This window comes from Schistocerca nitens, chromosome 6 (genome assembly GCF_023898315.1).
Source record: "Schistocerca nitens isolate TAMUIC-IGC-003100 chromosome 6, iqSchNite1.1, whole genome shotgun sequence".
Lineage (NCBI taxonomy): Eukaryota > Metazoa > Arthropoda > Insecta > Orthoptera > Acrididae > Schistocerca > Schistocerca nitens.
In genome coordinates this window covers 233962771-233977783 of record NC_064619.1, presented here as the reverse complement: position 1 = coordinate 233977783, position 15013 = coordinate 233962771, and the positions used below count along the sequence as shown (strand labels likewise).

At 41.7% G+C, this 15013-nt stretch overlaps 1 protein-coding gene across 1 annotated transcript in view; it reads left to right on the top strand.

Moving 5' to 3' along the window:
- The window catches only part of LOC126262867 (fatty acid synthase-like), a 379208-nt gene that overhangs the window by 35603 nt on the left and 328592 nt on the right, over positions 1-15013 (top strand). Inside the window, exon 5 of the mRNA XM_049959735.1 lies at positions 425-625. Coding sequence (XP_049815692.1) covers positions 425-625 — 201 coding nt within the window. The remainder of the gene's footprint in view (positions 1-424; positions 626-15013) is intronic.

The following is a 15013-nucleotide window of genomic DNA, read 5'->3' as shown; positions in this document are numbered from 1 at the left end:
ATTAAGTGGAAATAAAATGCATCTAAAATCTACAGAAGAAGACATTTAAATTGTTTAGTCTCTCATAGTTACATAATGGGAATTTCCAAATACTGTTACGATTGCAATAAAAATAGAACATGAGTCCCATTTGACATAATTTGTTGCTGTTCTTTAGTGACATTCTCTCCTAGGAAATTGTGTTAAGATAGGTCCAAGTGCTCTTTTGTGTGATTATTTTAATCTTAACTCACTCTGATTTAGCAGACAGCACAGTTTAAATTAATGTTATTGCTATAAAAAGAGAATCAAGATCAAAAAATCATTGCCAGAAACACAGAAACTGTTACGTTATTTGCATCCAGACTGTTTACATACGCATAATTTGGCTATATGCTGATTTTCATATGATGGACTGCAGATTTCTCATTACAATACTTTTCAGGTCCTACCTATGTTGTCATTACTGCCTGGGCAGGAGGACTACAGGTTTTAGAGTTGGCATACAAAGCAATAAGTGAAGGAAGATGCAAAGCAGCTCTTATTGGGTCTGCAAATCATGTACTTTATCCTAATATGTGTCATCACATGGTCAAAGCAGGTCTTCTCAGCCCAGATGGTGCAACTCGGTCCTTTGATGATGCAGGTAAGCCAAATTAAACACTTTCCCTCACTTGAGTAATCAATAAGGTTGGGTTGACCTATGGGAAAGCATCATGGAGATACCAAAATACATTAACTGTAAGACAGTTGAAGACAGATGCAAATTATCCCAAGGAAACCTACTTACAAAGTTTCAACAATCAATGTGGGTATGGTTGTATGTTCTACCAACTAATATGCTCTAAGTAAATCTTACATAAGAATGGACAGGACAGAATAGCTCAGGACATACATCACATGTAACAGCTCACTACTAAGAGTCACCTTCACAGTGATAATAATAATCCAAGCCTAATTTTGAATAAGCAAATGTTTGGTTCTGTATAGGGAGTGATAAATAATGCGAAAATCCCATTAGTTCTGAAATTAACAGTGGCATGGAACAGCTAAGTCTCATGCTAAAATGAAAAATATTAATCATGCTCTGGACTACATGCGCTGGACAATGATTTTGTGTAGTGTCTATAGTTGTTACATTTTCAGAATCAACGTAGTTCATTGAATGTAACACACAAGTTACTAAAAATTTTTGATAGAATAATATTATTCAGTGGATAATGTCAATCAAATCACTCGGTTGTTAACTGTTTGTAGTCCATTAATTTCTGCTATCATTATTGTCCAATACATTAATAGAGGGGGCCTAATTAGTACAGTGGGTGCACACGAGTGTTATCGTGTCACCTCTTTGCCAACAGATAGAAGGTATAGAAGGCAATTTGCACCATCAGTGCAGGTCAGTGGTCTCTGATAATTGGATGCTCTGTGCATGTAATATTTAGTGCCTTGTGAGCATTTTTCTCTTATGTGTGGAATCACCTAGAGCCCTTTCCATAGACAAATGCTGTGCACTGCTATGTTGCTATGCATTACCAGTGTGACTTATCCACTCGTTGTCTTCTGGCTTGAACCTGAATGGATCACTAGACAGTCTGTTAAATGTCTGATATCACACAAATGATCTTATTTTTACAGACACCAACAAAATTCTGGGGAGTGTGTCCTGTCATGTGCATTGCTAGACATCTCCACAGGAAGTGCTGTCAAGAAGAATTCCTGCTGCCATGTGGGGTTTGGGGGGAAACCCTATACTTGACAAAGAGATGAGCTCAAGATATACTAATGCTTGTGCTAAGCATGGTCTGCAATGTTGTGTGCACCGGTTGACATGTTGTCTGCTTGGTGGCAGTCAAACTGTCAGCGGATGGGTGGTGCATGCAAAAATGGACGTGCACATCGCCACATAGTTCCCCCTTGTGAGAGATGATGGTCAGCTTATGGACACGATGACTGCAGCCAGCATTGATCAGCACTCTGAGTTGGATGATGGTGGATGCAGATGCTGTTGTATATGGCACCCTCTGGAAAATCATCTGGCACTGGGTGTGGGGGTAGTCCCATGCAGCACTGCCACTCAGGAATGAGGGTGTTGAAGTGTCTGTCACAGCTAGCTGGCGGGGTTGGGTGTACTGTGGAGCATGTGGGAGCCTGATAGTGCCCGGGTAGGTTGTAAAAAGTGGTGACACCCCGTGCATCCTGCACAGGCGGTATACTGTGTTCTGTTGTGTGCCAGTGCCACAGGCTGCTGTAACCTCCCAGCAAAAGTGTGGATCACACACCGTTGCGGGCGCATGGGCTGGTGTCACAGGTTTGGTGACCCATCACTCAGTTACAGGGAGCATAAAGTGGTGCATGTGCTGTGGTCTTTGCGTACAGAGGATTGAGCTCGCCATGGCACTGCTGGGGTATTGGACAAAGGCACACTTTGCAGTTTTGGAGTTGTTGAACAAAGACTGGAACTTAGCTGGCGGTCAGCATTGGCAGGTGCTCAGTGAAGTCTCTTGGGACGATGAGTAGTTGCCTGTAGATTATTTCAGTGGCAGAGACACCCAAGTGCACTTTGGAGGCCATATGCAAACCAAGGAGAACTAGTGGTAGGGAGGTATATCAGGTTGTGCTAAGGCATGTGAGGGTAGATTTCAGTGTTCTGTGGAATCTCTCCACCTTGCTGTTTGCAACAGCATGGTAATTGGCTATGAAATTAATGAGTGTGCCACATGTTGTTGCCAATGTTTCAAGTTAGCCTGATGTGAACTGTAGCCTGCAGTCTGCTATTATGTGGTGGGGGTACCCTAAACATGAGACCCAAATGTCCATGAAAGCTGTAGCCACCATGTCCACCATGATGTTGGGCAGTGGTACAGAGTCCTGCTTCAAGGTGAACCTACCGATGACTCTTGTGATGGGATGGGTAGGAGATCAGTATGGACATGGAAGAAATGGTGGTCAGTCAGAGGGGGGAGAAGAGGCAGTTGGAGTGCAGATGCGGTGGCCTATTTTGACATGCTGAGAAGGAGACTAGACTTTGCCCAGATGGTACAGTCCCATTGTACGCTGGGCGGCATGAAGCATTCTTGCACAAGAGTCATGGGGTCCCAAACACTGTGTTGAGATGAACTGTGGAGGTGCTGAAAAGTTGGCCATAAGAAGTGGGAGGGGGAGGTAGTTAGGGGTGCACACATTCATTTGGACCATCTGAATGGACAGAACTTATGCAGAAATTGCACATAATGTATGACACCATACCTGGGATAGTATATGGTTGAAGGCTGGATCCAGTGTTTGGGCCTCTGCGCAGTCTTTTTAATTTGGGTTCAGCTGCCTGGGCGACTGCCAGGATGATTTAAAGGGGGGGGGGGGGCTGTAATGGGACAGGAGCGACTAAGACAGTCAACGAAAATGTTGTAAACACCTGCCACATGTCGTATATCAGCTGTGAATTGTGCAATGTATTCTTGTTGGCAGATATTCTGAGGGGTAATTTGGCCGCTGTTTTTTCAATAGAAATATGTGGCGCAGAGATGGTGGTCCATGAACACTGTAAAGTGGTGCCCTTTAGTGGAAGGATGGAAATACTTTATTGCCTTGTGTATGGCAAGAAGTTCGCAGTCTACCACTGTTTTCGCTCAGATAGCTTCGAGGAGAAAAATGTCAACAGCTGCCAAGCACCTTCTATGTGTTGCTATAGGACAGCATTCATGGCAGATTAGCTGGTGTCCACGGTGACCATGGGTGGGTCAGATGCATGGGGACTGGTAATGGGGCAATGCTTTAAAGACTTTGTTTTGTGAGTTCAAAGCTCTCTGTCATTTGGGCTGTCCAGGGGACAAGTTTATTGACTTTGGTGCAGTCACCCCGAAGGGCAGTAGTGAGCGGTGCCAGGATGCTAGCCACATTCTTTAGGTGGCATTGGTAAAAATTCACCATCCTGAAGAATCTGCAGAGTTCCTTAAATGTTTTGGGACATGGGAATTCAGTGATATGCGAATCATCTTGCTTAGCGGAAGGCAGCTGGTGGATGATATTCTGTGCCCCAAGAAGTCAATCACTGGGATAGCAAAAATGTGCTTTGTGGGGTTTATTATCATTCCTACTGCTTGGAGGCAGCAGAAAACCTCCAGGAAGTGGCAATAGTGTTTCACTAAGTTACATGAGTAAATGAGGACATCCAAGTGCACAAAGCAATGTGAAGCACTATGCAGAACATTATTGAGGAAACCATATCAGGTCTGACAGCCATCTTTTCAATGACTTCTGGGGTGACTGGAATTTGCTAAAAGCTTTTGAACAGTCTAATTTGCTGAATGTGGTAGTACCTGACAGGTTGTCACTCTAGCTGCTCAGTAGCAGGACCAGGTAAAAGTCAGGAACAATTCTTTTGTTGAGGGTGTGGAAGTCATTGCATGGGTGCCAAGTCCTGTCCTTTTTGGGGACATGGTACAAGGCAGGGGCATAACAGCCAAGTGTCAGCCTGTACTGCCTGGTGTTTGACAGATAGGACTTGGTGGGGGTAGCTTAAAACTGTGGGGGGACCCGTGGTCATTGCAATGTAGTGCAGCATACTGTGGAATATCTCATGGGAGTTGCTGAAAGGGTGGGTGAAGAGTGGTAATTTACTGAAGAGGTAGGCAATGGGAACAGAATAGGATAACTGTGTAATGGTGCAATGAGTGGTGGTGCTGTGTCACGGGGTAGGGAGCAGTGGGAACCAGGTTGAAATCTGAAACCTCTGCCATGGTCGAGGTCAACAGGACAGTTGTGGGAACAATAAGTGGTGACTGGTGAGCAGTTTGCTGCAGCAAGGAGTATGGGACAGGATGTATGGTGGCCATCTGTGGTCAGTAACTGGTGGGGGTAGATGGATAGGTCTGTGCCAGTCTCAAAGGAGTGGGCTACACGATTGCACACGAACAGGTACTGTGACACTGTTGAACAACTGGGCATGCTACTGGCAGTTGTGAGAGTTTGGCATTGTCACCAAAGCAGTTGTGATAGCAGCACAAGCCTCTTAAGCCTGGGTTGCCCCAGTCATTACTACTTGTAGGGTGAATAACATGACTGAACAGGTAGACATGCTGATGGCTGCAGACTAGGGTAGGGGGTGTGGGTGTCATGCCAGGAAGGTGCATACTGGTTGTGGAACTTGCTGTGTGGTGTCAGGCACAGCATGGGGTTGGATTGGTGCATGTGTGCCAGATAGGTGATTGATGAGTTTGTTCATTTTCACAGTCAACCAATTCATGTGCTGCATCACATCTGCGGGGCTGCCGGAGTGGTTAGGGGGCGAGAATATCAACACAGGGTGCGGGTGGGGACTGTATTGTGGAAAGAGTTATGATGTTGTGTTGTGACAATCACTGTGTGACTGTGAGTTCTTCAAACATCCTGTACACAATGATTGCTGCTTCATCAGTAGATGATAAGTGTAGGTTCTAGCTCAGTTTTCATAAGCTAGCTCACTTGCTTGTTCCACTCACTCGTTCACTAACCCACAAGACCTTACCCAGAACCTACACTTATCATCTGCTATAGTGCAATCTTTTAGGTCTAACTCATTTATTTTTGTTATGAATATAATAGAGGGAAACATTCCACGCGGGAAAAATATATCTAAAAACAAAGATGATGTGACTTACCATATGAAAGCGCTGGCAGGTCGATAGACACACAAACAAACACAAACATACACACAAAATTCAAGCTTTCACAACCAACGGTTGCTTCATCAGGAAAGAGGGAAGGAGAGGGAAAGACGAAAGGATGTGGGTTTTAAGGGAGAGGGTAAGGAGTCATTCCAATCCCGGGAGCGGAAAGACTTACCTTAGGGGGAAAAAAGGACAGGTATACACTCGCACACACACACATATCCATCCGCACATACACAGACACAAGCAGACATTTGTAAAGGCAAAGAGTTTGGGCAGAGATGTCAGTCGAGGCGGAAGTACAGAGGCAAAGATGTTGTTGAAAGACAGGTGAGGTATGAGCGGAATATTTGTGTATAAGGAAGTGGCATCAATGGTTACAAGGATGGTTTCCGGGGGTAACTGACCCACAACTTCTTCACTTTTGAAGGCCAGACATACCAACAATTAAAGGGAACAGCCATGGGTACCAGGATGGCCCCCTCGTACGCCAACCTATTCATGGGTTGCTTAGAGGAAGCCTTCTTGGTTACCCAGGCCTGCCAACCCAAAGTTTGGTACAGATTTATTGATGACATCTTCATGATCTGGACTCCAGTCCGGAATCCCTGAACCATTACACCAACAACCTGAAAACAGCTTTCGCATCCCGCAACTACCCTCCCAACCTGGTACAGAAGCAAATAACCAGAGCCACTTCCTCATCCCCTCAAACCAAGAACCTCCCACAGAAGAACCACAAAAGTGCCCCACTTGTGACAGGATACTTTCCGGGACTGGATCAGACTCTGAATGTGGCTCTCCAGCAGGGATACGACTTCCTCAAACCCTGCCCTGAAATGAGATCCATCCTTCATGAAATCCTCCCCACTCCACCAAGAGTGTCTTTTCGCCGTCCACCTAACCTTCGTAACCTCTTAGTTCATCCCTATGAAATCCCCAAACCACCTTCCCTACCCTCTGGCTCCTACCCTTGTAACCGATCCCGGTGTAAAACCTGTCCAATGCACACTCCCACCACCACCTACTCCAGTCCTGTAACCCGTAAGGTGTATACAATCAAAGGCAGAGCCACGTGTGAAAGCACCCACGTGATTTACCAACTGACCTGCCTACACTGTGAAGCTTTCTATGTGGGAATGACCAGCAACAAACTGTCCATTCGCATCAATGGACACAGGCAGACAGTGTTTGTTGGTAATGAGGATCACCCTGTGGCTAAACATGCCTTGGTGCACGGCCAGCACATCTTGGCACAGTGTTCACCGTCCGGGTTATCTGGATACTTCCCACTAACACCAACCTGTCAGAACTCCGGAGATGGAAACTTGCCCTTCAGTATATCCTCTCTTCTCGTTATCCGCCAGGCCTCAACCTCCGCTAATTTCAAGTTGCCGCCACTACATCTACATCTATACTCCGCGAGCCACCTTACGGTGTGTGGCGGAGGGTACTTATTGTACCACTATCTGATCCCCCCTTCCCTGTTCCATTCACGAATTGTGCGTGGGAAGAACGACTGCTTGTAAGTCTCCGTATTTGCTCTAATTTCTCGGATCTTTTCGTTGTGATCATTACGCGAGATATATGTGGGCGGTAGTAATATGCTGCCCATCTCTTCCCGGAATGTGCTCTCTCGTAATTTCGATAATAAACCTCTCCGTATTGCGTAACGCCTTTCTTGAAGTGTCCGCCACTGGAGCTTGTTCAGCATCTCCGTAACGCTCTCGCGCTGACTAAATGTCCCCATGACGAATCGCGCTGCTTTTCGCTGGATCATGTCTATCTCTTCTATTAATCCAACCTGGTAAGGGTCCCATACTGATGAGCAATACTCAAGAATCGGACGAACAAGCGTTTTGTAAGCTACTTCTTTCGTCGATGAGTCACATTTTCTTAGAATTCTTCCTATGAATCTCAACCTGGCGCCTGCTTTTCCCACTATTTGTTTTATGTGATCATTCCACTTCAGATCGCTCCGGATAGTAACTCCTAAGTATTTTACGGTCGTTACCGCTTCCAATGATTTACCACCTATGGCATAATCGTACTGGAATGGATTTCTGCCCCTATGTATGCGCATTATATTACATTTATCTACGTTTAGGGAAAGCTGCCAGCTGTCGCACCATTCATTAATCCTCTGCAGGTCTTCCTGGAGTACGTACGAGTCTTCTGATGTTGCTACTTTCTTGTAGACAACCGTGTCATCTGCAAATAGCCTCACGGAGCTACCGATGTTGTCAACTAAGTCATTTATGTATATTGTAAACAATAAAGGTCCTATCACGCTTCCTTGCGGTACTCCCGAAATTACCTCTACATCTGCAGATTTTGAACCGTTAAGAATGACATGTTGTGTTCTTTCTTCTAGGAAATCCTGAATCCAATCACAAACCTGGTCCGATATTCCGTAAGCACGTATTTTTTTCACTAAACGTAAGTGCGGAACCGTATCAAATGCCTTCCTGAAGTCCAGGAATACGGCATCAATCTGCTCGCCAGTGTCTACGGCACTGTGAATTTCTTGGGCAAATAGGGCGAGCTGGGTTTCACATGATCTCTGTTTGCGGAATCCATGTTGGTTATGATGAAGGAGATTTGTATTATCTAAGAACGTCATAATACGAGAACACAAAACATGTTCCATTATTCTACAACAGATTGACGTAAGTGAAATAGGCCTATAATTATTCGCATCTGATTTATGACCCTTCTTGAAAATGGGAACGACCTGTGCTTTCTTCCAGTCGCTAGGTACTTTACGTTCTTCCAGAGATCTACGATAAATTGCTGATAGAAAGGGGGCAAGTTCTTTAGCATAATCACTGTAGAATCTTAAGGGTATCTCGTCTGGTCCGGATGCTTTTCCGCTACTAAGTGATAGCAGTTGTTTTTCAATTCCGATATCGTTTATTTCAATATTTTCCATTTTGGCGTCCGTGCGACGGCTGAAGTCAGGGACCGTGTTACGATTTTCCGCAGTGAAACAGTTTCGGAACACTGAATTCAGTATTTCTGCCTTTCTTCGGTCGTCCTCTGTTTCGGTGCCATCGTGGTCAACGAGTGACTGAATAGGGGATTTAGATCCGCTTACCGATTTTACATATGACCAAAACTTTTTAGGGTTCTTGTTTAGATTGTTTGCCAATGTTTTATGTTCGAATTCGTTGAATGCTTCTCTCATTGCTCTCTTTACGCTCTTTTTCGCTTCGTTCAGCTTTTCCTTATCAGCTATGATTCGACTACTCTTAAACCTATGGTGAAGCTTTCTTTGTTTCCGTAGCACCTTTCGTACATGATTGTTATACCACGGTGGATCTTTCCCCTCGCTTTGGACCTTAGTCGGTACGAACTTATCTAAGGCGTACTGGACGATGTTTCTGAATTTTTTCCATTTTTGTTCCACATCCTCTTCCTCAGAAATGAACGTTTGATGGTGGTCACTCAGATATTCTGCGATTTGTGCCCTATCACTCTTGTTAAGCAAATAGATTTTCCTTCCTTTCTTGGCATTTCTTATTACACTTGTATTCATTGATGCAACCACTGACTTATGATCACTGATACCCTCTTCTACATTCACGGAGTCGAAAAGTTCCGGTCTGTTTGTTGCTATGAGGTCTAAAACGTTAGCTTCACGAGTTGGTTCTCTAACTATCTGCTCGAAGTAATTCTCGGACAAGGCAGTCAGGATAATGTCACAAGAGTCTCTGTCCCTGGCTCCAGTTCTGATTGTGTGACTATCCCATTCTATACCTGGTAGATTGAAGTCTCCCCCTATTACAATAGTATGATCACGAAACTTCTTCACGACGTTCTGCAGGTTCTCTCTGAGGCGCTCAACTACTACGGTTGCTGATGCAGGTGGCCTATAGAAGCATCCGACTATCATATCTGACCCACCTTTGATACTTAACTTAACCCAGATTATTTCACATTCGCATTCGCTAATAACTTCACTGGATATTATTGAATTCTTTACTGCTATAAATACTCCTCCACCATTGGCGTTTATCCTATCCTTGCGGTATATATTCCATTCTGTGTCTAGGATTTCGTTACTGTTCACTTCCGGTTTTAACCAACTTTCCGTTCCTAATACTATATGCGCACTATTTCCTTCAATAAGAGATACTAATTCAGGAACCTTGCCCTGGATACTCCTGCAGTTTACCAATATTACGTTAACTTTTCCTGTTTTTGGTCTCTGAGGACGGACGTTCTTTATCAACGATGATAATGTTCTCTCTGGTAAGCCGTCAGGTATTTTATCGTTTCGCCCAAGGGGGGGTCCCTCTAACCTAAAAAACCCCCGTGTGCACGCCACACGTACTCTGCTACCCTAGTAGCTGCTTCCGGTGTGTAGTGCACGCCTGACCTGTCTAGGGGGGCCCTACAGTTCTCCACCCAATAACGGAGGTCGATGAATTTGCAACCATTATAGTCGCAGAGTCGTCTGAGCCTCTGGTTTAGACCCTCCACACGGCTCCAAACCAGAGGACCGCGATCGACTCTGGGCACTATGCTGCAGATATTAAGCTCAGCTTGCACTCCGCGTGCGATGCTGGTTGTCTTCACCAAATCAGCCAGCCGCCGGAAGGAACCAAGGATGGCCTCAGAACCCAAGCGGCAGGCGTCATTCGTTCCGACATGTGCTACTATCTGCAGCCGGTCACACCCAGTGCGTTCAATAGCTGCCGGAAGGGCCTCCTCCACATTACGGACGAGACCCCCCGGCAAGCACACCGAGTGCACACTGGCATTCTTCCCCGACCTACCCGCTATTTTCCTGAGGGGCTCCATAACCCGCCTAACGTTGGAGCTCCCTATAACTAATAGGCCCGCCCTCTGTGACTGTCGGGACCTTGCCGGAGAATCGGCCACTGGCCCAACAGGCGAGGCATCCTGTGGTGGCTCGGAAACGATGTCATCACCACTAGGAAGCACCCCGTACCTGTTGGAAAGGGGTAAGGCAGCCGCCACGCGGCCAGATCCCACCTTCGCCTTTCGGCCAGGCACGCGCGAGCCCACCACTGTCCGCCATTCACCCTGGAGTGATGGCTGACCGGTAAGATGCTCACTGCCGGAAGACGCAGCGACATCAGGGGTTCCATGTGATTCCAAGGCCACCGAAGTAGGCATAGGTCTCACCACAGTTGCCCCAACGCCACTACGAGCCGACGCCTGCGCCTCGAGCTCGATGAGCCTAACAGACAAAGCCTCCACCTGTCCCCGAAGAGTGGCCAATTCTCCTTGCGTCCGCTCACAACAACCACAGTCCCTACACATGACTATGTTTACCCTACTCTATACGGTGACAAATTCCCAAGATAATCTTCTGATGAGCTACTCTGATAATCAAGAAACACTCACTGAAATACGAGACGCGAAAACTACGCTAGGTTTTCCCAGAAAAACTATTTAAAAGCTAAGCGCAGCAAATAAGTACAAAAACACTGTTATTGAAATAAAAGGTTCTACCTAGTAAGCACTCGAACACGCAAGAAATTACAAAAATAAACTAGTAATTACACAGATAACTGAAAATAAGTCGGTGCTGTTTGTAAAATATGTAAGAAGCAAACGGTGTACTCGCCTTAGTAGTAGCAGGAGCTAGCGATGCGCTCTCGCTGACGGTCTAACTGACACTGACTCATACCTCACCTGTCTTTCAACAACATCTTTGCCTCCGTACTTCCGCCTCGACTGACATCTCTGCCCAAACTCTTTGCCTTTACAAATGTCTGCTTGTGTCTGTGTATGTGCGGATGGATATGTGTGTGTGTGCGAGTGTATACCTGTCCTTTTTTCCCCCTAAGGTAAGTCTTTCCGCTCCCGGGATTGGAATGACTCCTTACCCTCTCCCTTAAAACCCACATCCTTTCGTCTTTCCCTCTCCTTCCCTCTTTCCTGATGAAGCAACCGTTGGTTGCGAAAGCTTCAATTTTGTGTGTATGTTTGTGTTTGTTTGTGTGTCTATTGACCTGCCAGCGCTTTCGTATGGTAAGTCACATCATCTTTGTTTTTAGATATATCATTTATTTTTGTTTAAGACGAGCATATTTAATAATAAATTACTTATAAAATTAAGAATAATGAATATTTTTTCTTAGTTCATGCACTCATTATAAAAATTATGTTTTTATCACAGAAGGTGAATGTAAGAAAATAAAGTTAATATTTTTTATAAAAGGTACACATAAAGAAAAAAAGAATTATGGTGAACGTAAGAAATCTATTCCTTACCTCAATTTTTCTAGTTCTTTCTTATTGAGCAGCCATAAGATTTGTATGCACTATAGTCTGTAATGTTTTCTGAGACAAAATTTGTTACAGTTCTACCACATTCATATGTAACCTTAATTTTCTGGTAATAAGACACACATTCTTTACAGATCCAACAATAAACATCTTTTTGATGCATATTGTGACATTCGCTGTGTTATTCAGTGGTTTAGTATTTAACTAATTTGTAAATGGAAATGATAATCTTATTTTATTACATTGAGTAATTACTAAATAATTTTTCTCCCGGCTAAAGATTTGCTCAAGTTACTAAAGAACTCCAAGTTAACGTCGTGTTAAAGTGTTGTCTGTAAGTTGTGTAAGTGTCACTAAATCACAGTTCATACAACAGATCCTATACAACTATGGATTATGATGGAAACAGTTATCTTCAGCAAAATGATCATTAAAACCACAGAATATCAGCTGCGCACAACACTGACGTATGTTACCTGAAACAATATTCTTCGCAACTCGTGCGTAATTAATTTCGGCTCCATACATCAGCTAGAAAAGTTTGTTATAACGATCGTGCTATGAGCACTGTTTTTAAAGAACCAATCTGATTCGAATTATTTTCATTAAAATGAGTTTGGGACCACCGGTGCACATTTATTTTTACACATTTGTATTACGTTCGGCATTTATGTCTACAGAGTTGTGTAATTTGAATTTGCCACTGAGATAATTGTTAAGATGGCGGCAGACAATTGATAGAGACTTTCTATTGTTAGACCAAATAAGTAAGTATTTGAAATGATTATTAAATCCTATAAACTATACTTTCATATTGTGCACTATTTAGACCTCATCAAGCAAACATTTGATTTGTTTCTAAGGAACACACAGAGAAAAATGCGATACAAATCGCTATCATCAATGGCTGCACTCATTGCAGCAGAAAGAAATAATGAAGACAGATAATGCTTCCTGAGAGAGGAATTAAAGTTACAAATAATTATTCACTCATATTTATAATAATAATGAACTCTATTTTCAAGTAATAATTAACAAATAATTACAGTTTCTTAACAGACCTCAGTTTGATAAACGTCCGCAATCTACAAAAGCCAACCAACAACAGGTACAAACAAAGGAAGACAAACGCAGATCATAAAAGGAATTTACAATTATCATTGTTTTTGTATGATACACATCGATATGTCTAATTACATCATAGAATATTACATAAATAATTAATATTTATAAGTTTTCATTGTTTTTTCATATGTCGAATATATAATGTTTATAACTGTTAGAGGCATAATTTCCTCTCGTCGCACTGTAGCCAAAAATTTATCTCGTGGATGTTACAATATCTTTATAAAATTCATTAATATTCTTTTTATCTAGACATTCACCATAATGATTTAGCGTTTAGCATTATCCATTTAAATATTATAGAATTTAATAGGAAAAATAAAATTAAAAAATTCATTATTTCCATTTTTAAGTTTCTTCATTCCTGTATATTCAGTTTCATCTGTTCTTTTTCAACTAACTGATAATCCCAGTCAGTTATTAATTTAGAATATGTATCTGGTAAAATAATCTTAAGCTCATTATTAAGCTCTATACAATTTTTTTTTCCACATCTAGTATTTAAATATTATACAGTAATATTATATAAAACCTTTATCTCTAACTCATTCATTTTTTAATCTCTTTCAAGGGATTTGCATGGTTGAGCTTCTTCATGAGAGTCTCCATTTATACAGGAAAATAATTATTAGGTTTTTTCACAATGAGTAATGTCCATATGGTAATGTACCTATTTTATTTTCCAAAATATATCTTCTGTCAGCAAGAGGACTCAATGCTTTCTTGTTTATTTCAACTGCATAGATTTCATGTTTTTCACTTTGCATCATATTAATTTTTCTGTCCTGTTCTCTATTGTTAAGGGAGCAATCTTTGTTCTCTTCTAAACTTATTCAATACATTTTTTAACTTCTTTAGTTTTTTTCTGTATTTTATCACCAACTTTAAAAGCATACATTTTTGCTTTCAAACCACAGAATTCTACATTATTTTTTCTATTGTATTCATATTTTATCTTTCCTAAAATTTTCTTGTGGAATTCCATAAATATTATCTTCTGGATAATCACTTGTATGAAAGTAATCAGTTATCAAATTCATATCTTTGTAAAAATCTTGAGTTTCAATATTGTAAATCTAACTGTCCATATCTTGATAACACAACTCAATATTTTCTCCATATTTCAATTTCATTATTCTATAGTGAAAATCATACATCAGTTCTTTAGGTAAATCAGGTATATTCATACCAACCTAGATGGGTTTATTGAACACAATTTTTGTTTTATTCATATAAATAGCAACAAGATTTTCATTAAATAGAGTTTATACTCTAAAGTTTCGTTTAGCTATTAGATTATCACACTTTTTTGCGTCTTAAACTAACTTTATATTCTCTCTATGTCTGATATTTTTCATCTTTTTTCCAAACACTGCATTTTTCATTACATTTTAGAAATATTTCTCAAAATTTATTGGATTTAGTTCCCGTATCCATTTTAAAATCTATATATTTCTTCAACCAATCTGATTGATTGGATTTTAAGATTCTATATATTTTTGTTATTTTCATTCCAAGAGACAGGTACTGTTTAAGATTTCTATAGTGAACTACATAATTATGTATGTCATTCAGAGTAGTCAACAATTTGTTTTCCTTAATTCCTGGTACAATTTTATTTTCAGAGATAATGGTAAATCTTTATGCAAATCATGTAATTCTTGTGTATATTCTAGATCAACTTCAAATATGTATCCAATTTTCACAGTATCTGATATTTCATTTATTTTTACACAATCAAAATTATTTGGTTCATCCCATTCAAACCCAGAATGTGGTAGACATGGATTCATAGCATAACCATATAAATTGCTTGCATCTAAATATGCAAAATCATTTGATATCTTTTTATCATCAGAATCTTTCATATATTTATTGTTTGCTTTGACATTTCTTGTACAACACCATGATATTCTTCCTCTTATTCCGTTTTCAACCATTAAAATTGTATCATAGTCATGTAATAAATCAAGTGGTTATTTAGTCATTTTCGACAT